A 21,708-nucleotide genomic window follows, 5' to 3' on the forward strand; every position below is an offset into this window, starting at 1 on the left:
ACTAACAGCAGCAGCAAGGGCTGAGCATTTAGGGAGAGCTGTATTAGTCACACTCTGGGAGCACAGGGAGGGTGTTACGGGGAAAGTGTAAAAGATACTTCTAAATACGAGATTCTGAGATTGCGGAAATGGGCTGTAAAGCTCAAGTGTGTGAGGCTTCACCAAACTGCAGGTTTATGTGGTTGCAAAACCTTGCCCATTATGACTTTGATAGTCTAGAATATCTGCTCTGCCTATGAGGAGAGGTATATCATTCAGAGGACCAAAGACAGCTACTGTCAGAAAGTACTGTACAAATAACTTTACATGTAAAAACCCATGTAAAAATAGGGTTAGGTAAACGACTCCCTCAAGTTCTTGAGGAATGCTGAAGCTGGAATGCAGGTCCTTCCCTGTCCCATGGCGAGGACCATAGCCCCTTCTGTTCCAGAACCACCAAACACAGGAGAAGTCAGTGGTCCATGTAGGATTCCTCTGGCTCAGAAACCAGAGACCTTCAAAAACTTGCTTGGTTCTAAGGAGAGGAGTCTTCATATTTATAAAATTATGGGTAGATGTTTCTGAGAATAGTTACATAGGAATAATTGACAGACGACTTAGAAATCGTTCTACTCTATTAATCAAAATAGGATCCCCCCCCCCACCACACACACACACACTAGAAAATACTTAATTTAAGATGCTATCGATATCTGAAAATTTGTAAACTGGGACTTTAAAAGCTTGTACCAGATTTTACCTTTAACTCAGACCAGGCTTCTGTACACTGAGATGTGAGTTGCACACTGGGAGAGAGATGTCTGAACGTAAAAGTTTTCTGTCCCAGAGATGGGGCGGGTTTGAGAAACCAGGTTCTGTGGGCGCCACAGCCTATGAGACCTGGTTTCAGTTCTGATTTTATTGAGTTCTGATCAGTCCTATAAACTTCTCTACCTGGGCATAAGACTAAGGATTATTGTGAAGATAATAAAACAAGAAGGCAGATGCTCTGTGGATATGAGGCCTTGCTCGTAGCTCCCCTCCTCCCCAAACCAGCAACAGTATGACCTTCTCCTGTGATATGCCACCACACCCAACAATGGAGGAAGTCACCCTTTGCCAAAGCAAGCACAGACCGGCATGCTGTAATCGTCCACAACTTACCACTCTGTCCCCGTCACGACCCACTAAGAACACACCTGGTAAATCATCTTCATCTTCACTGAAAACATTTGGGTTGAAGACAGGTAAATTAACATAGTCCATGGAAATCTTCCGAACCTCTGGGAGATAGATGGTCATCTGCCGTGGCTGGAGATGCAGGAGGCTGGTTTTATAGATTACTGGTGGGGAGGAGGAGAGCGCTGTTAACAGAGACATGCAGGAGGACGGCCAAGGTGCCGACAGAGCCACAGAAGAGAAATGGCGCTGTGCTGTCCCTGCCATCAGAAGACAGATCTGCATGGGCCCGGGAGAGTCTGATGGCAGCCGTTCACCTCCCTTCTGCACACCACTGGCCACCCCAGCCATGGTCTGGATTCTGTAACAACAGATTCTCAGCCTACCCCAGTCACTTTGCCAAGTGGTTTTCTACAGAATCACACATTTCAAATGTCAAACACGTGTCTAAGACTTAAATGCTTTTCTGGAATGAGCTGGGGTATGATAAATATGTATTTTAAAAGCCTCACTTGTGATCAGAAGGATAACTTAGTAAAATTGTTGGGATATCCAGAATGTCACGCTCAGGGGGATCTCAGGCAACTAGAAGATGGGATGACGTGGGTCAGGGCAGAATGAAACACTGCTCTTACTCAGGACTGGATTCTTGTTTCCCTGACTTTCAACTGCCATTTCATGATCAGGATAGTGATTTAGGGAACTTCCACACCATTTCTTTATTTTTAATTTTTTTTTAAGCTTATTTATTTACAGAAGAGAGAGAGGGAGAGTGCAACTGGAGAGGCAGACAGCGAGGGAGAGAGAGAGTCCCAAGCAGGCTCCACCCTGGCAGCGCAGAACCTGGCTTGAGGCGCAATCCCAGGAACAGTGAGATCATGACCGAGCCAAGATCAAGAGCCAGACGCTTAACTGACTGAGCCACCCAGGTGCCTCTTCACACTGTTTCTTTCAATGCTAAGATTTTATTGGATCAATAAGGACATTTAAGAGAATGCCTAGATGGCAATTAAAATATTTAGATGAGACAAAATAAGTTAAAACCAATAAATCTGAATTTAGGGCTTGCAGTAGGCTGAAGTCAGGATGACACCAGCCCATCAGCTTTCTTTTATGTTTCGTACTCTTCCCTGTGAGGTAAGTAGAGGTTCTGTAATTATTACTGTTATCCCTAGTTTCTGCTAAGGTAAGCACAGTTCTGTCTCCACTGCTGTCCCCGCCAGTGCCCAGAGGCACCTGGCTGGCACTCCCACGGCACCGCAGGCCTTCTGGTGATGAAATACCTGTGTGAGGCTGGTGCTTGGGCTGGTGAGGGCTAAGAAGACTTTTCCAACCGAGTGCTCATCACAGGTCTATTCATGTGTTCATCTCTCTTGATCACAAAAGAGAATATGAATTTTGGCTTTAAAATTCTGGACAGTTCTCTCTGGTTTAAGAATTAATGCATGCATTAAAGTGCTATTCTTTGTTGTTCAGATTGATAAAAAGAAATAAAATTTAAAATCTGAGGAGGGATTAAAAATTGTGTCAGTTGCCTCCAGGGGGAGAAAACTAGGTGGCCAGAGGTGAAGAGAAAGATTTTTACTGTATACTGCTTCAAATCTTTTGAATTTGAATTTATTCCATATTTTTAAAATTGAGAAAGCAAAAAATTAAAAATAAAAAAATTTCATGAGCCAGATAATTCTAATTGAAGGGAACAAATTATCCAGCACAATTATCTAATATAAAATATCCAACTACTCACTTTAAAATCCATTAGGGTGACAAAGATTGTTTAATAGGGTACCACAGGTAACATACCTTCTAAAGGCTAAGAGATAATTTCTTCTCTAGTAGAATCAAATGGAAAATTCTCTTAGCTTAACAAATGAATATAACAGCTAACATGCTTTTTTTTAAACGGTCAATGATTAGGACAATGATTTCATTGCAGTCACACAGAAAACTTTTATTTTGGGCACTCGAATCCCTCACACTGGAGCATCCTGTACCTTGAAGGCACTTCTAGGCTCTCCCATGTTAAGGTTCTTGTTGACTTATGTGTGGATCTACTCAACATCTAGAAGGAAAAGATTCATTAAGATTCCATTCCTTTTTTCAATGTTTATTGAAATAGGCAGATGGCTCAGGCCTCAGCGTACTGACGTGGGGTGATCGCAACGCTTGCACAGTGGTTACTAGAATCACCAAGCACATCAGTGGGGCACGGCTGAATTACTAAAGAACAGAATTTCATGGTCATCAGAGACTTTGCAGGTGGTTGAAAATATTATTAAGAGATTTCTCTGCAGTATGTACTGGGACGGTCTATGGTTATTTCCTACGTCAGTTTTATGTGTTATTTTTATTCCTCTTTTTCTTTGAGCTGAGAAACCTCAAAATGAAAAATCCAAATACAGCACTGTTTAATAAGTCTCCTAAGACGCATACATGGCATAGGTCTTTTTAACATCTGCTTTGCAAGAATTACTTAACTGAAAGGATCTACTGATGTCTGAAACAACTTAAATAGTCAGATTCAGAATTTTTCACAAACCATTTTTAGTAGGGACACAGAGCACATTCAAGATGGGTCCACCAGCCACACGCAAACCTCGCCTTCCAGAGACGTGTGCGTGTTAAGTGATCAGGCAATCCAGCAAGGCTGGGGGACGGCACAAGCCCTCAGACCACCCAGCGATGGCGCCTATCGGGATGAAGCTGCTCTGAAAAGGACCTTCTGTCATTTCACTCCTTCTGAAGTAAGGAGTGAAGTAAACACGAAGTAAACACGAAGTAAACACGACATGTTAGTCCTATTCCTTCAAGCAGGAGTACAGAAAAGAATGCAAATTCTGGGTTCTAGCCCAGCTTTTACTCCTATGGTTCTATTTTCCTCTGGGGCTCAAACTTCTCACAGAGTATTTATCTGGGACTTCTACATGAAATCTGTGAAGTTTTACCACAAAGAACTGTACTGACAGTCAGCCAGCTTCTTACAGTCTTTAGCGCTTTCTTCCCAACTTTCTTCGGACTCAAGAACCTAAAGACACTGGTACCAAAACCTGCCCACCGTGAGAGGCCACGAATCAAAATAACCAGAGCTTTGTTAGAGATTTCTGCTATTTCGGTCTCTTCATAAGTCAGGGCTTATATAAAAATACTGAAAGCGCTGCTGGCAAAAAACCAATTTGAGTAATAATTCTAATTTTGTGAAATTATGATGGTTCGAGTCAAAGTGTAGAGGTAAATAAAGTACATACTAATCTTTTGGTGCCATAAGAGCTCATCTGAATGGTCTTTTCAAAAGTCTCAGTTCCACCTGGGAGAGCAGGCAGAGAAGAGGGCACGGTTTTTTACCTGCACCGAGGTTGGTTGGCAGGAAAGCAGCCAAGCCCACAATCTTAAACTTCGTTCCCCAGATATTAGACGTGACCTGAGCAAGATAGTTGTGCTGTGGGAGGGAGCGGGGGGGGGGGGGGGGGGGGGAGAAAAAGGAAAAAAAATTACAATCTATTTTTATATCTTCTATTGATCACTTAGGAAGTAAGAATATTAACATTTTTGCTTAAAAAAGACACAGGTGGGTAATGTTGTAAATATTCACTCTCTGTATCATTCCACCATTTTTAAGACCGGAAGCTAACTGTAACATGCCAGGCACCTGTTTCTGAATCGTGGCTCATGGTGGCTCACTGAGCTGGGATTCTCAGGCTGGAAGTGAGGAACAGATGTGTCCCAGTGTGTCTGCACACGTGTAGGTTAAAAAGGCCACAAAGGCGATCTGGGCACATTTTTCTTCACCTCTCCTTTCCCAGTCACTGGACTAGAGGGGTTACACCTAGCTCTGGATCCATTTTTACCCTTGATATTTCTCCTGGAGACACTAGTTGCACTGATACCAGTATGTCCCCACTCTACCCAATTACCTATTTTCTCATTCAATTCAATTAAGAAAAAAATTTTTTTTAATTACCAATATGCTTAAGCCATGAGTGTGCGTGTGTGTGCAAGAGCAATGACAAAGATGAATTAAAACCAGCTCCTCAAAGAGCTTATTACCTACTGGAGGATGTAAGGCATAAAGGAAGTCACTGAGAAATGTTGTAAACAAGATGCTTGGGGACCACTGTGGCTGAGCCAGGGAAAGAAGCCTTCACCACAGAGGCTGAGTTCTATCTGGAAGCATGCTGGCAGAAACAAGGGGAGGAGATGGAGAGGGTAAGCTGGGTCACCCCAGTGACCCAGGTACAGCAAAGGCACAAGCACAGAAAGAGGCCGGTCAACAGCGAGGCTGTGGCACTTGGAGGACGTCGCGGGGACCAGGATGGAGAGACGGGCAGCACAGACTGTGGGGCCACCACCAGGGATGGGCTGTTGTGGACACAGAGTCACCAAAGGGTCGGAAGTGGCTTGAGAGGGCAGAGGGAGGGTATGTCTCAACCAGAGCTGCCTGTGGAAAGACCCATGTGGCCATGGGGGTGTGTCTGAGGTGGAAAGGAGGTCCTGGGGATGTGGAGGTGTCGGGGCCTGCCTGAGGGCAGGGTGGTGAGGAGGGAGAACAGGGCTCTGGTTCTCTACGCCCCTTGTCTGGAACGACAGTGGCCGGCACGGAGACTGGGGTGGCGAGTGCAGGTGTGATGCACCGAGGGTTCAGCCACCGTCGGCCACACACTGAGGAGGGAGAGAAGGGCGGGGCAGCGATGCGTGGGACCGACCCGGACCCCAGATGCTACCTGAGTGATGTCTTCAAAGGGAAACTCTCTTCGCGTCAGGCTGGGTGAGCCAATGGAGGGCTTGCGCATCGGCAACCGGGGAGACCTGGACATCTCCTGAGCAGCCCGGGACAGCTTGGGAGACTTCCGAGCCTCAATGTTGATCCTGTGGAGACAAGGCCAGGAGGGTCAGGCCCCACAGGCCGGGGAGGCGCATGCTGCCTTGGCCCTCCCCTTCATGCTCTGGTGGCCACCACGGTGCTGTGTTCCCAGGGGCAAGGCCCCTTCATTTTTCAAGTCTCTGCCGCCTGCTTTTGCCTTGTGAATATGAGGGAAGAAGAACAGAACTGTGTACCAAGTGATAGATACTTAAAAATACAGCGAGATTAGACCAAATCAAGTGATTCATTTGTAAGGAACCTCAGAGAATTAACAGTGTTTCACTTTCTACTAACAGTAAGTTTAGAAATATCCACATGCCTTGTGCATGTGGGAAGATAGCGGGTGGGAAGAGACATATTTCACCCTAAGGCCAGATGATTTTAAGATTCCTAACACAATGTCAGGATTTCAATGGACTTTTCTAGCCTTTCACCAGCTGTGATATTTAAATCAAATCTGTGGGTCTACAGCTTTTCTGTTGTTTTCTGTTCCTACATTATATCTCTGGCTCTTAGCTCCTCTATTTATAACATGAGGACACGTGTTAATGCCAGCCTACCCCACAGAGAATGCTACAAAAATGAGTATGTTAAGCTTGATGGCAATCAATAAAAAGAAAGCACTGAGCCTCAGAGGTACTGCCTGAGAGTGTGATACAACACCAGGGGCCCCAAAGCACAGGCAGACAGAGGCCCGAGCTGGTCACAGTTCTGTGTGAGGACTGTCTGGCCTTTGCAAGTAGGGGGATTCGACACAGGGAAAGACAGAGGGAAGCAGGAGCAGCCTCAGGGAATGCCATATTCGGGCACTGTGAAAGGACATTTACAGGTGAAGGGTTTGGTTGCTTATGTGTTAAATGTCCTCCCTTAATTAAGGGAAAAGCCGAAACACTGTAGAAGTGTAGAGAAGTTCACAGTTTTATTTGCAATTTTAACAAGCTCAGAATAAAGATGAAAAAATAAATTGCTTTAGCAACTGGATATCTATACAAGAAAAAGTCACCCCATACACAAAAATTAATCCGAGACTGAAGTACGAAAGCTAAAACTACAAACTTTCTGGAAAAGAACAAAGGGATGTCTTCATGACCTAAGGGTACACAAAGATTTCCTAAACAGGATGCAAGAAGCACTAATCATAAAAGAAAAAATTCATATGACGTTAGCCATGTGGCACTCCATATCTCTGCCCAAAAACCCATAGCTAAAATGCATAAAGAATCTTACAACCTGGTAACAGAAAAACAACTCAATAAAAAATGGGCAACAGGCTTAACAGACACTTTAGAAAAGAAGATATCCAAGTGGCCGATTAACATATGAAAAGCTGGGTGGCATCACCAATCACTAGAGATGTTAAGATAGGCCTACACACCCACCAGAATGGATAAAATTATTTTCTGACAAGGACAGTGCAATCGTGGGTGAAAACAGAAGTCTCACATACACTGCTGGCAGAACTCAGAATACTACAGGCACCTTGGAATACTGTTTGGCAGTTTCTGGGGAAGTTAAACATGTGCCATGGCCCCACGACTCCCCTACCCGAGACAGAGGAGCGCATGTGTCCGCAAAAAGTCTCATTACCAGAGGTCAATCAATGGGTAAATGGAATAAACAAACTATAGTATATTCATTACAATTGAAACCACAGAGCAAAAAAGAAAAACAAACTACTGATACACTTGACGCCCATGGATCTCAGTCATTATGTTGAGCAAGAGTTAAAAAAAAAAAAAAAGAAAAAGTATGTAATGTTTGACGCCATTTATATGAAATCCCAGAACAAGTAAAACTAGTCTGTGGTGACAGAAATTAGAACAGTGCTGACTCTGGGGAGTGGGTATCGAATGGGAAGGGGCACGAGGCACTTTTCGGGATGACTGAACGTTACCTTCAACTGGGCGGTAGATACACTGGTTTATCAACTGCACAGTAAATTATGTGCTTGAGATCTGGGCAGGTATGTTATCTGTACATAAATTCTATCTTAATTTTGTACAGTATCACAGAATTTTAGAGCTAAAGAGATCTCAGTGAAGCTCTGCCCCACCCTTTACCTTCCGTAAATAAGGATACTGGAATCCAGGTCACAGATTCATTCAAGGTTATATAGCCTTCAGTAGTGGAGTCAGAGCAGGGGGGCTCTTATCTAAGACCCCACAGGCCCTTGTATCTACTCTTAGCTTTTCGCCACTCTACAGGACAAACCTTTAGGATCTAAAATTTTTTAAATTTACGATTTATTTCCAATCACAGCATTATAGGTATTTAACTTGGCATTCTCTTCAACACATTACAGTACATTCCCTGTAAAACCTTTTCCTTATTTTTCTCAAACTAGAAGAACAAACAAGTAAGCCAGGGAGCTATGGCCACCCCATGCCATCCACCATCAGTGCTAACACTTAGAAGGTCTGAAAGTTGAGAAAAACTCCTACTGGATGGATTTCTTCTACCCAGAGGAAAGAAGAAAGGAAAGCTGTAATTATTGAGGGCGTTATCTTCCAGATGAAAGGCAGGGATGCCCTCTTGCTGGGCTCTTCTAGTGTAGGTTTCAATGGGATTCAGCTGCAGACACAACACAGACACACCTCCAGAGGCACAAAAGAGGAAGAACACCCCTAAAGAGCGAGATTACCTTGGGAGTTTGGGTGATTTGCTAGCTCGGGAGATTTTGGGGGATTTCTTGGCAGCCCAGTCGTCACTCAGTTCGATGTCACTGGAGTCTGAGCAGTTACAGCTGTCGAGCATGGCGGAGATCAAGCTGTTGCCGTAGATTTCATCTGGGGAGACACAACCAGAAGACTCTGGGAAGTGGTATCAGACCCTAACAAGGATCACTATTACTGGAAACTATGGGACAGTCGAGAGTTTGAAATAGAAAGGACCAGAGCATGGTTTCCTTTCTACGTTTTTATGCTATTACATTTTCTAAGCAAAAGGAGGCAATTACTTCTACTGTTATCAAAGTGGACATGGAATTTTCATGCCTCTGTAATATATAAAACAGTTCTGCAGTGTTTACCAGGCCAAAAGCTGGAACGTCCCATCACACCAGGTATCTGTGTTCGTACGAGTTTGCAGGCAGCCTGGGGACCTGGGCCGAGCAAGGGGCTTGCTGACCCAAGAACCTGCTTCTGACCTGGGCCCTGTGATGGCCTCTTCTGGTTCCACGCCTGCTCTGGACTAGAGACCTGACAGAGTCAGCTCCACCGCAGGGGTTCCCAGTTTAGTTGTCCCGCTTCGAGTAGCAGCTGGAAGGAATGCCTGTGCATGAGGCCTGTCAGTGGCGGGCCTGGGCTCTGCTGAGGGTGCCTGGACAGAAGCTGCTAGAGATAATTTTCACAACCGGCCACCAGGCAGAAATTAGAGGTCCTAAGGCAGAAGCCGGTGTGCACAGAGGTTGGGCCATCACAAAACTGCAGAGTAGATGGAGGTCATATCGGACACCTTCCTCGAAATCTTTTCTCCTTTGCTGCCTTCCTCTCACCCCTCACATCCCTTCACTCCCCAAACGCTGCTCTACCCTCACTGCAGGTAGCCCATCTTCAAAATCACTTTGTTTTGCTGACAAAAAGCCTCATTCCCTCAAGGCTCCAAGAACCTTGCCAGGTAATAAAAAAGCTGAATTGTCCAACTGCAATGAAATGATTGATAGAATCTGAGTGATTTTATCATTCAAAAAAGCTGTTTACATTTGAAAGGATGAGTGTGTTAATATAAACTAATCTCTAGTGTTTCTGAACATATGGAGGGGACATCTGTGAACAGGGGCCTCTCGGAGGCCACTGGAAGCAGAGTATGCTGTCTGGCATGCATGCTACCTGGAAGCAGGCTGACTGAGGCCCAGTCTGTGTGCCCACATCACCCTCTTCTTAAACTACCTCCTCATCAGAAGGCGTGACTCGTGAACACAGCAAGCTAGACTGGTGTGCATCGGAGTTCGATCAAATAAAGAGGCTTCACTCACAGGCCTTGAGCAGCGCTTTCCATTACTTAAGTTAGGAGTCACTTAGCCAGAGGAAGCTTGGCCCTGACTCACATGGGCATGTAAACCCCCAGAAGGTTTCTGTGTGCTCATGAGCACAGGGCCAGTTCACTGACTGAGGAAACTCAGTAACGTGTTGTCCACTCAGCTCCTGACCTGCTTGCTAATCCAAGATTTCACAGTTGGCTATATGTCATAACATTTGCTTTTTTCCTTTACTCATGTCTTAATCCATTTGGGCTGCTATAACAAAATGCCAGACTGGGTGGCTTATAAACAACAGAAATTTATGTCTCAGTTCTGGAGGCTGGAGGTCCGAGGTCAGGGTGCCAGTGTGATCAGGTTCTGGTAAGGACTCTCTGCTTGGCCTGTGGTTGGCCACCCTCTCACTGTGTCCACACATGGCCTTTCCTTAGTGTGTGCGTGTGGCGTGGCGAGAGAGCTCTCTCCCTTTCCTTACAAGGCCATCAATCCTATTGAGATTCCGCCCTCACAGCCTCATTGAACCTTAATCACCCTCTAAAAGCCGTATCTCCAAATATAGTAACAATGGGAGTAAGGGTTCAACATGTGAATTTCAGGGGGACACAATTCCACCTGTAGTAAGCTCTAACTAAAGATTCCTTTAAAAAATTTGGGGATTTATGCTAAAAAAAAATGCTCTCACGCATGCTCTCAATTATAAAAATACACACTGGTAATTTTGAGGAGTGTGTTTGTTAGGTTGCCTGGAGAGCATTTACAACAGCATGCATGAGCTTTGGAGTACAACTCCCACCTGGGCACTGGACTTGGGGGACTTGCCCCAGACCTGCTGAATGAAGCTAAGGGGCAGGCCTGGCAGCCTGCTTTTAGGGAAGTGCCTCAGGTGACCTGCAGGGAGGTGGCCCATGGACCACATTCTGAGAAACAATGATGTGCAGGCTTGAAAGAGTTAATCAGCTCGTGAGAAATTCTAGGCTTCCCAAAGTTGGGAATCTTTTCCTCCTCTGTACCAGTCTGCGTATACCATTTGGTTGGCCATTAGTCATATTCTGCCTTGTGACACATCTTCTATTCCTGTCTTGAGGTATTAAAATCTTGATGTTTTGGGGCACCTGGGTGGCTCAGTGGGTTAAACTGCCCACTCTTGAATTCTGGCTCAGGTCACGATCTCACAGTTCGTGAGTTTGAGCCCTGCATCGGGCTCTGTGCTCACGGGGCAGACAGAGCCTGCCTGGGATTCTCTCCTCTCCTCTCTCTCTGCTCCTCCCATTTTTTCTCTCTCTCTTCCTCTGTCTCTCAAAAATAAATAAAAATGTTTAAAAAATTAGAAATAAATGAATAAAATCTTGATGTTTTTCCTGAACTTTCTAAGCGTTAAGTTGTCTTGTCACCCAAAGGGGTTTATAAAGTTCCGGAAAGCAGAGATGCCCCGGTGTTACCCACAACCACAGGAGATTCAAAGACGACAGAGAGGGTAGTGAATACATACTGTTGATGTGCTATGCTTTATAACTTTTTGATTTGTTTAATTACAAAAATAAAGCACCTTATTCCCCAGAGGACTGCTAGCACTTGAGCCCATCTGTGCACAGCACGAGCTGAGGGATGGGAACAGTCAGCAGAAGCAGGTGTTGGGCCAGTGGTCTGCCCCCCGGCCTCGGTGCCCCATGGTACCCCTGCCTGCTTCTTCTGCCTGATTTTTAGTGGGAATTTATGCACGTGGGGGCAGAAGCAAGCACTTCAGGTCAGCTCCCTTCAACGTTCCATCTCAGTACAGGTTTTATAAACTTGTACACACACAGCAGGGAGCCTCAGGGACAATGACCCTGTAGTGTGCGCCTTCCACAGCCCGCCCACTTTGGGCACTGCTCCTCTACCTTCCCTTGAAGCCACAGCTTCTGCGATGCCCACTGCCCTCCTGCCCTCCTCACTTCGCCTTCCTTCCTTCTGAATCTTCTCCCTCCTCTCCGCCTGCTCCCTACCAGCCTCCAGTTCTTCCACTCACCTTCCCTGCTCTTGGTGCTCATTCACTGCATGAACCAAAAGACAAAAAAATGGACCAATACCTACTGTTTCAAAGTACGGTCCTACTGCTCTCAACTTTACACGGTAACACAGACGGCAGAGCGCGGCCACAGATGCTGCACGAATCATGGAGGGCACACAGAGGGGGGGCAGCTGTGTGAACTATCGGAGTGGGCAAGCACGTCAGGCTGAAGATGCTCACTGCGCCGTGACACCAGCGCATCCCAGGGCTTCAGGGACACGAGGGGCAGAGGCCAGTCTGATGGGTGGAGAGGGAGCGGGGCTGGGGAAGTGGAGAGGATGAGTGTGCACCCATCAAACAAATCCCTTTCGACTTGTCCTCTCAAGGTCAGGCACTGAGTTCCCTCCGTCCAGGCCCTCGGGACTCCGCGGGGGAGGTGGGGGAGACAAGACACCGGCAGCCCAACTGACAAGTGACTGGCAGGGAAGGCAGTGTTTCTCCCGCTGCTGCAGGTGACGAGCAGGATTTCACAGGGGGCAGTGGAACATCTGAGCTGGTGTTACTGCCGGTGGGGCGTGTGGGCCTCACAGTCAGTAGCTTAGGACACTGGGCAAGTGTCCATAGTGCAAAGAGAAACAGCAAAGTTCCTTGGCTCTGGAGGCTCACAGTGTAGGACCCCAGAGGAAGCATGCAGCGAGCACCTCGAGTACACCAACTGAGTAATGAAAATCAATACAGGGGAGAGTTTTCAGAAAGGCAGAGTGATTCATCATGCCAAAATCTTTATGGATGAGCAAGGAATTTTCCTTGGTAACCTGCTAAAAAGCGGTTAATGGTGGGTTAGTAAGGAGCAGAAGGAAGATTCTAGTAGGAGGCTGAGGAGTAGGCTGAAGGTTTGAAGATTGTAATTCCATCATTCGCTCTGGGAGACAGAGATGTACCTCACGATGATTTTCAGCTTGTCTCAGCAGTACATTAAGGCCCTCGATAATGCCTGATAATAACTAAAAGAGGAACCTATTATTCCCAAAAAGCCTGTGCCAGCCTCCCCCAGACAGCGAGTTACGTTCCCTCGATCCACGGCCCCGAGCAAGCGAAGTCTTACGGGTGCTGTTAAAAACCCACCGGAAAGTACATTTAAAGAATCATTAGCTTCAATACAATTTTGGAAATGGAGCAGCTTCAAGGATGTTCCACGCTAGCCAAAACACAGACCCACATTTCTTAAGTAAGCATTAACTTTGCACGGGCTGTCAGGAACACGAGTCCTCAACCACACCCGAAAACAGGGTGTGGAGGCCCACCTGATTTGCTATCTGTCCGGGGGTCCATGATGACAAACTCTGGCCGCAGCTTGCTGATGCGTCGCCCCTTGAGGATGGGCACAAGCCCGCCCAGGTACTCCAGGTAGAGGGTGTAGCACGGGCCGCCCACCTCCGGGTCGTCCTCTGTGCGCTTCATGGTGCAGTGCAGACGCTCGTTGCCAGCCGAGGGGTAGCTGACAAAGTCTCGCATGTTGTTGGGGTCTGGAATTGGGGGCTGGAGGCAGGACATGGAAAGAAAAGAGTACAGACAGCACTGATTACTCCAACAGAGCACTGGCTGATAGCTCAGGGAGTGTTAACCGTGTGATGGAGAGCAGCCATTCTCAACTGTGGGTGCACGTAAGAATCTCCTGGGAGCTTTAAAAAATACCTAAGTTAGGATCCCACCTCAAGCAATGAAACTGGATTCTCTGGGGGGTGGGCCTGGGCATGTGCATTTTCTAAAAACTCCCCATGTGATTTTAATGTGCAGCTAGGGTTGAGAATCACTGGTTCACAACCAAGATCATTAAGCAACTTGAAAAAACATCCCAACAGATTCTAAAACTGGTATTTTAAGAAAAAAGTAACCTCGAACAAGTCAATCTGACACTTAGAAGCAGAGCTAGGATACAAAAAAGGGAACACGGAAAAGAATGCAAGGTGCCGAGGCCTGAGGTTAGGAGGAAAGCCACACTTGACTAGCAACTGGCAGATACAGTCCACACACCACCAATACACGGACTAATTCTCGAGTTGCAATCAATATAAAGGACAAGTGACAGCAAGTGCTGGATGAAGGTCGCCCCTCCTCAGCGCAGTAATTCAATCCTCAGGACAGGGTTCACTCTGACCATTCCCGTAACTAGTGACAGAGCAAGCTACTCAAACTTCCAGGAACGTGTTTCTTGCTTTTCTGAAGCACCTGCCAGGAAGTGAGGATTGAACCAAGCAGACAGATGATCAGGATGGCACGGCAGTCAAGCTCCCAATACCGCCTCTGCCACAAGAAAGCTTACGCCCCTCACACAAGGCAAGTCTCTGGTGGACGCTTCTCGTGCCAGGGACAGACTGCACTAGCAAGAATCCGTCACCTGGATACTCTCGCCAAGGAGCAGACATGGCTTTTGCGCTCCTGCTCTGGGAATCTCACCTGCCCTCCGGGAGCAGGCAGGCAGCCAGTATGGGGGAGGAAGAGAAGGGAGGGTGGACGGGCTTTACCTTGATGGTGGGGATGAAGGCGGTAGAGAGGTAGGAGCAAAGGCGGGGGGGCAGGGTCAGCTTGCTGACATCCTTGTCTTCTCGCAGGGCGCTGGCGATGGCCTGCTGGCACAGCAGCTGCAGGCTGGACACGCGGTGCTCCACGCGCACCACGTACAGGGCTGGTCCTGAAGCCATCAGCAGCCGCGAGTCCCGATGTCCCCAGCAGATGGAGACAATGGGGCGCTGCAGGAAGTGAGGGAGGCTATACTTAGGCTTCTGCTCTTGTGGTAAGAAGACGATGCAAGCGTGTCTCGAGTAAAATAAAGTGACTGAATAGTTTTTGAGAATATTGGTTTTAAAAAGCACAATAGATAATGAAATACTACATTACACAAATTCAGTATTTTCATTGGAAAGTAGTCAGATCCCCAGGCCAGAACACAAGGCACTGACTGGAATAGTTCTGTGAAGCTCTTTCACATGTATTATCTCATTTAATTTGGTACCGTAAAACCTAACTTAGCTCTAATGTCTCTGCCAGAAGATGCAATTAGTCTGGGGAACAGTAAGACACCTTCCTTACTGAAACTCTCGTTATCTGGATCCCTAAGAAATTGATGGTAGTTCCTGTGGCTTGAGGCAGTGGCAAGGAGGTAGAGCAGATAGCATTTTTGTCCCCCTTTTGTCCCAACAAGGAGCATTTTAGCGTCAAATCAACACTGGGCCTGGGGTCATGTACCGTGTGGCCTGGGGACCATCATACAATCCTGGGAAGCCTCTCGTGTTGTCACGAGTAAAACGGGAGCTGTGAGGACTGAAAGAGAGGCAAGATGCCGAAGGTGCTTCTGGAACTGATCACAGGTTATAACCCGCAGGCACTGAATCACTGTCACCCTCAGCAGCCCTGGAGCTAAGGAAAGCTAAAAGCTATGTGGAAAGAGGACCCAGTTTCTGCGGTGGCCACTCCAGGGCGTTGTGGACACCACTGCTTTGAACAGGCAGGATGAAATCCAAAGATGCAAGTCAGTGACTAGTTATATTGAAAAAAAAAAAAATCCAAGGCTCGGGGGTGCCAGCCAGGATCAACCAAGGAAGAAGGGAAGCGGCAGAGGGCTGTGATGGCAAAGCCACAGGAGAATCTGTTCATTCCTGTCCAGCTGGATGGGGCTCTAACTTAATGAGGTCTTGAGGGGTTTCAAAGATCAGAAGTGGGGATATCAGATCTATTATAGGAATGACAGGAACAGAATTTTCACACTTCAGTGACAAATATCAAGATAAAAGGAACAGATTAAGACACCTGCTTAAAATAGCCTCCAGGGTCAGTTAATCCGGGTTTCAACTTCAAAACAAAATGCAAGGCTGAAGATACTCCATCTTTTATTTCCATCTCTGTGAGCCAGGCAGCCGTGGGGTGGGAACCTAGAACTCAAGTGCGCGGGCCTCCAGAGTACTTCTAAAATACGCCTCCTCCTTACAAGAGGATCCCACACCCGGGGCCGACTCCATACAGGGGCCTGTTAACTTAGAGTAAGCCATAATCAGTACTAAAGACAAAGCAGAGAAGGCATAAAAATAACACAAAAATTCCTTTGCTATCATTAATCCCTGTCCCCTCTGTCCTTCTGGTTTCTGCTTTTCATGGTAACAGTTGATTACATGTTTTGGGAGGATCTTACATAAAATTACCATTATGATAAGTATGTATCACTTATCCCTTTGTACAAATGAACTTAAGCCACTTATGCAGACTTTCAACGTGGATAAAAATTCTCTCTCTGGGCAGCCTTGGGTGGCTCAGTCGGTAAAGCATCTGACTTCGGCTCAGGTCATGATCTCACGGTGTGTGGGTTTGAGCCCCGCATCGGGCTCTGTGCTGATAGCTTAGAGCCTGGAGCCTGCTTCAGCTTCTGTGTCTCCCTCTCTCTCTTTCTCAAAATAAACATTAAAAAAATTATCTCTCTTACATCTCAATAAGTACCTATAACATCTCATTTAATCCTTTCAATTCTACCATGTAGGTATCATTATTCCTATTTAACAGGTGAGGAAACTGAAGCTCAGAGAGGCTACTTGGTTGCAGCTAATACACTGTGAGCTACAATTCTCACCCATTTCCTCTCAACTCCACAGCTTATGCTCACCTACCACAAGATGCTGCCTCCTCTCTGTTAGCGTACGGATATAACCACCTAAAGAATGTATAATGTCCCACTAACAAACTTAATAAAATAAGAAACAGAAATAAAGAGAATGTGCCTGTCACTTATTTTTATAGCATATACTCCCTGTAAGATGTAAAGTAGCAAAATAAATACTGGTACCTTTCCATACTACATTTTAAGGCTATATTAGAAAAATAAAGACGCATTTACAGATAGAGCTGATCCTCTTGTCTGAAGGTTTTGAGATCTCCCTGATGTGGGGAACTGCTTATTGTAATTCCTACTGAATGGGGGAGGCTTGGCGGTAGGGACATGACCTCAGGATACCCTTAAGTCCTATACACCAGGAGAAAGACTATACTTTGTATTGAAAGCTGCTAAGAGACTATATCTTAAACGTTCTTCCCACAAAAAAGAAATGGTAATTGTGTGCCGTGATGGAGGTGCCAGTGAACCTTACGATGGCAATTCTATTATAATATACAAGTGTATCAAATCCACACTTGTGTACTCTAATTTACACAACATTCATGTCACCTATATCTCAATAGAGCTGAAAATAAACAAATAAGTAGGAAACCACACACAAAATCCTTTTATACCCTTTTGAATACTTTATACTTTTTTAAATATGTCATCTTATTTTTTTAATGTCTCATTTCCTTCTGGTGCTGATTTTCCTGTGCTGTTTATGGGTACTTCAGCCTACAAAACCCTCCCTAAAAATGTTCTGTTGTTTTGGAAACAATAAGACTCAAAGCGCACATGCCACAGATGTGGGCTGGGGGTGTCTTGATTCAGCTGCCCCCCAGTCAGGGACTTCTGCCCTCCGTCCCCGAGGATCAGGGGTGCCAGCAGAGCATGAATCCACTGCCTGCCCACAGAGCGCCATCTTCCCTAAGAATTGCCCACCTACCAGGATTGGCTGCAGCAGAAGAGAAACGTACCAAATGTTTAATCCCAATAAACCCGGGAACAGATACGGGTGCACACTAAGACAACTCCCACAGATTAATGCTTTTGAACAGTTGCTGTCTGCTAGGGAAAAACTCAGCTGTAAATCTGCAGACTTAATCTGTCTCAAATCACACAAAATGACTATTTTTAGAACTGATGGCCAGAATTGTGAAGTTGGTAACATTCAAATCTTAATTTGTGTGGGCAAGTTCACATACTTTGCATGTCTAAATCCAAAGCAAAAGGACAAGAACGTGAGCTACATTTCGGGGAGCATCAGTGTAGTAGAAATCTAGGGCTCCGGTGAGTTTGATGAAACAAGGAGAGGTATTAGCTGGAGAGAGATGCTATTTGTATGGAGGTCTGGTGAGTGGTTAACGCACAGTCAAGTTGACCACTTGAGGACCTGCCTGTCTCGCTGTCTGATGCCGATCCACGTGAGGGAGGCAAGTGAGTCTGCTCCTCTTCTGTCCTTGGCTATAGCACAGGGACTTTATTAGTAAATGGTCAGTTTCAGCCCCTTCTGGCACATGAAGACACGCCACACACTCGCGAGCCTCACCTCCCGCTGCCCACGAAGCACACCGCACACTCATCTGGGCATCTGTTCATCTACTGTGCTGCCAGCCAGTCATCCAGTTAGCTGTCTGTCAAATGTCTACAATGGGCCACACACATTCCAAGAGGGCAGAATAAAACAAATCCCTGCCCTCATGGAGCTGACACTGTGAGGTAGGACAGGAAGAGAGATGCACATCTTAGTCTCTCTGATGGAGAGTACCTGACCACGCTGATCATGTCAGGATAGGGGCCTTGAGAAAGAGCAAGGCAGTCGTTTCAGACAAAGGGGGGCAGAGAAGGCTGCTCCAAGGAGGTAGTTTTAGCAGAGGCCTGACTGAGACGGGCAGTCTGTTTATTTTAAAAAATTGAAAGTTTCCTCACCATATTACGATTTTTGTATACTGCAGTGAGTTGCATGCAGTCCTCTAAAAATCTAAGAGGAATGAAAAACGGGCTGTTCTTTCCATATTAAAGATAAGCTGCTCAAGAAAGACAACAAAAGGGTTAAATCCGCTGTCCCAAGAGAGGGACAGTGAGGCTGTCCAAACCCACTGTTTCTGGCTGATGAGGGCTCCCAGCTGAGGACCAGGGACCAGCCCATGGAGCTGTCTGACCCTGTGGGTGCCAGAGGGCCCTCCCAGGCTCCTACAGCCAGGGCAGCTCTGCCCCTCCTTTCCACAGCTCCCCTAGGAAGTAGAATGTTTTCTGTCTTAGAGGAAATGCGCTCCAATGTCTAACATTGGAAGGGGATGTGTATAATGTCTGTAAAGGTGTGTACAAAGGGAATGTCTAATGTTTGTACAAGTGTGTACAAAGAAAGAAAGCCTCCTAGAACAGTTCACTGTTAAACAGACCAAGTTGGGTGACTGGTCACCATCAAACTGTGTTGGTGGAGCCACGGACAGTTTTGAATATTAAGCTGTAATGATTTGGCCGCTGACTAAGGGGCAGTAACTAGTAAAAGCCAGCTCAGCATTCAGGCACCCAAACTGCAGTTTTAGAAAATGCACCATTCTTATATTTTCAAAGCTGACAATCCCAGGAAGGACTTTCTTCTCATCCATTTCTAGCAAACCATGGAAAAAGCACTCCTGTGGCAGCTTCGTAAGAATAGGTATAGGGGCACCTGGGCGGCTCAGTCAGTTGAGCGTCCGACTTCGGCTCAGGTCATGATCTCACAGTCCGTGAGTTCAAGCCCCACGTCAGGGCTCTGCGCTGACAGCTCAGAGCCTGGAGCCTGTTTCAGATTCTGTGTCTCCCTCTCTCTGCCCCTTCCCCACTCATGCTCTGTCTCTCTCTGTCTCTCAAAAATGAATAAACATCAAACAATTTTTTTTTTAAAAAAGAATAGGTACAGTTAGTCCTCAACAAAAAGGGTCAATATATACCCTTGCTAACAGACTCTCCTTCTTGAGTACAGAGTCTACGACCATACCTGCAATCTCTCATTTCACTTTTCAGTTTCCACATCCATCTCTTCCTCTCCCTTCTCTCTTAACATTTTACCCTAATTATCTTATATCAACAAAGGAACCTTACAGAATATAAGCCGACTCCTCCAACATGCTTTTAATGCAAACAAACATTCATAAAGCCACAACAAAACCAACCAACCAACCAACAACCCAAATTACTGAAGCCTGCAAACTTCAGTCAGTAATGCGAACTCTAAACATCTGCTGTAGATGAACAGATATGCAACTACATATAGATGGTCCCAGAAATAGCTAATGAGGTAAATTACAGGATTTTCAACTACAACAGGTAGAAAGGAAAGGAAAAGAAAGGAAAATGAATTGCAGTGTATTTCCTTTGAAGAGCTTCAGCCATGGGCATTGCTGTTATGAGTAAATCAGGAGAATCCATTTTAAAGCTGAGGCTGCCACAAGTTTGTGCCCAGCAACGGCTTTGTACGCAATAACCTGCAGTCTAATTAACTTGGAAATAAATTATCCAATCTAAATTGCATTTAGTTCTTTCTATAAACAGCCCAATAAATTTCCTAACTTCCTTCCTGCTATAAAAATGTCCCTGCCCTTGGACAACTTGAAACAGCACAGATAACATGTAATTTTAGAATCATTACAGAAAAAAGTTGGTGCTCTCTATAATTAATGTTGTACTTGATTTTTTAAATTTTATTTATTTTTTTTTTAGAGAGAAATAGAGAGAGCATGAGTGGGGGAGTGGGGGGGGAGGAGAGGGCAAGAGGGAGGGAGGGAGGGAGGGAGAGAATCCTGAGCAGGCTCTGCACTCAGCTGCAGAGCCTGATGTAGGGCTTAACCCACTGACCCTGGGATCATGACCTGAGCCACAATCAAGAGTTGGTTATTCAACCGACTGAGCCACCCAGGCACCCTGTTGTACTTGATTTTTAGTAACACCATTACTTTACTTTGTATTATTGAGGCAATTTTTTTCAGTGGTTTAAACAGATCCTCAAATGAAAAAACGAATAATTTATTAAAATTCTGAGACACTATATGGATATTTTTCCCAAAAGGATGATCAGCTAAGCTCCCTTCCTATCTCTGAGCCCCAAACAGTTAAAATTCAAGACCTATGTTAGTTTCACAGTTGTATGTTACAGTTGGTGAGAACTTCTACACTGGTTGAGGCCGTTGAGCGTCTATCATATTCCAGGCATTTCAAAGAAATGAAGAAAATGTGGTCTTTGACTTCAAGAAGGTAAGACAAGTAGACAGAAAAGCGTAATAAATATCAGAAGTATCAAACATCCCAGGGGGATGCTTCATGGAGAAGAGGGGTTGCAGCTGTTGGGCAGATTTACATAAGGATGTGACCGTGCTGGCGTTAAGGATGGTTTCCCCCAGCTGAGATGGCAGGGAGGGCAATCCTTGTGGAAGGAACAGAATACCAGCAGGAGGTATTCTCAGAATACCCTGAGTCAGACTGAAGAGTGGACAACACTGAATATACTGGGAGTGTGTTTCATTACTTCAATTCACAAATAAGTTTTTTAATAACTGTAAAAGCCTTATTAACTCAGGAAGAGCTGGAAATGCCCATCCTCTCCTACCTGTCAGGGTAGGGATAAAAGTCAGCATGACATCTGAGTGAGAAGGCACATAGCCTCCTGGTTCAAACTATCAGCAGAAAGCACTAAAAAGAGCATATGTTGACAACTGTCCGTCCATCAATCCACCAAGCAAATATTTACTGAGCACCTACTATGTTCCAGACAACGCACCTGCAGTTTCAGTTTTGTTAAGATGAAAACGTTCGGAGATTGGTTGCGCAATAACGTAATACAATTAACAATACTGAACTATACGCTTAAAAATGATTAAGACTGCAAATTCTATTATGTGTGTTTTTCCACAACCAAAAAAAGAGAGCTATATTTAAATAATCAATGTCTGCATCTAATTGCAAATTTCCCCGAATCTGGTATACCTGCCTCTTTGAGCTGGGTAAGGTTAGAAAAGAAGTCTCTAGTTTATTATTGCCCCCGTCAGTCATCAACTCACTCTCAGACCTGTCTCCACTACACCCCACTAAGAATTTCGTCCTCCACG

General features: G+C 45.6%; 1 protein-coding gene across 4 annotated transcripts in view; it reads right to left on the minus strand.

Annotated features, from left to right (window-relative positions):
* TULP4 (TUB like protein 4) overlaps positions 1–21,708 on the minus strand; it is a 239,541-nt gene that overhangs the window by 9,972 nt on the left and 207,861 nt on the right. For all 4 annotated transcript variants that reach the window (XM_027056542.2, XM_027056541.2, XM_027056540.2 and 1 more), the window contains 6 exons: positions 14,505–14,729; positions 13,284–13,518; positions 8,658–8,802; positions 5,877–6,021; positions 4,501–4,594; positions 1,179–1,322 (listed from right to left, as the gene is read on the minus strand). In XM_027056542.2, coding sequence (XP_026912343.2) covers positions 1,179–1,322; positions 4,501–4,594; positions 5,877–6,021; positions 8,658–8,802; positions 13,284–13,518; positions 14,505–14,729 — 988 coding nt within the window. The remainder of the gene's footprint in view (positions 1–1,178; positions 1,323–4,500; positions 4,595–5,876; positions 6,022–8,657; positions 8,803–13,283; positions 13,519–14,504; positions 14,730–21,708) is intronic.

The sequence above is a fragment of the Acinonyx jubatus genome, chromosome B2, assembly GCF_027475565.1.
Source record: "Acinonyx jubatus isolate Ajub_Pintada_27869175 chromosome B2, VMU_Ajub_asm_v1.0, whole genome shotgun sequence".
Lineage (NCBI taxonomy): Eukaryota > Metazoa > Chordata > Mammalia > Carnivora > Felidae > Acinonyx > Acinonyx jubatus.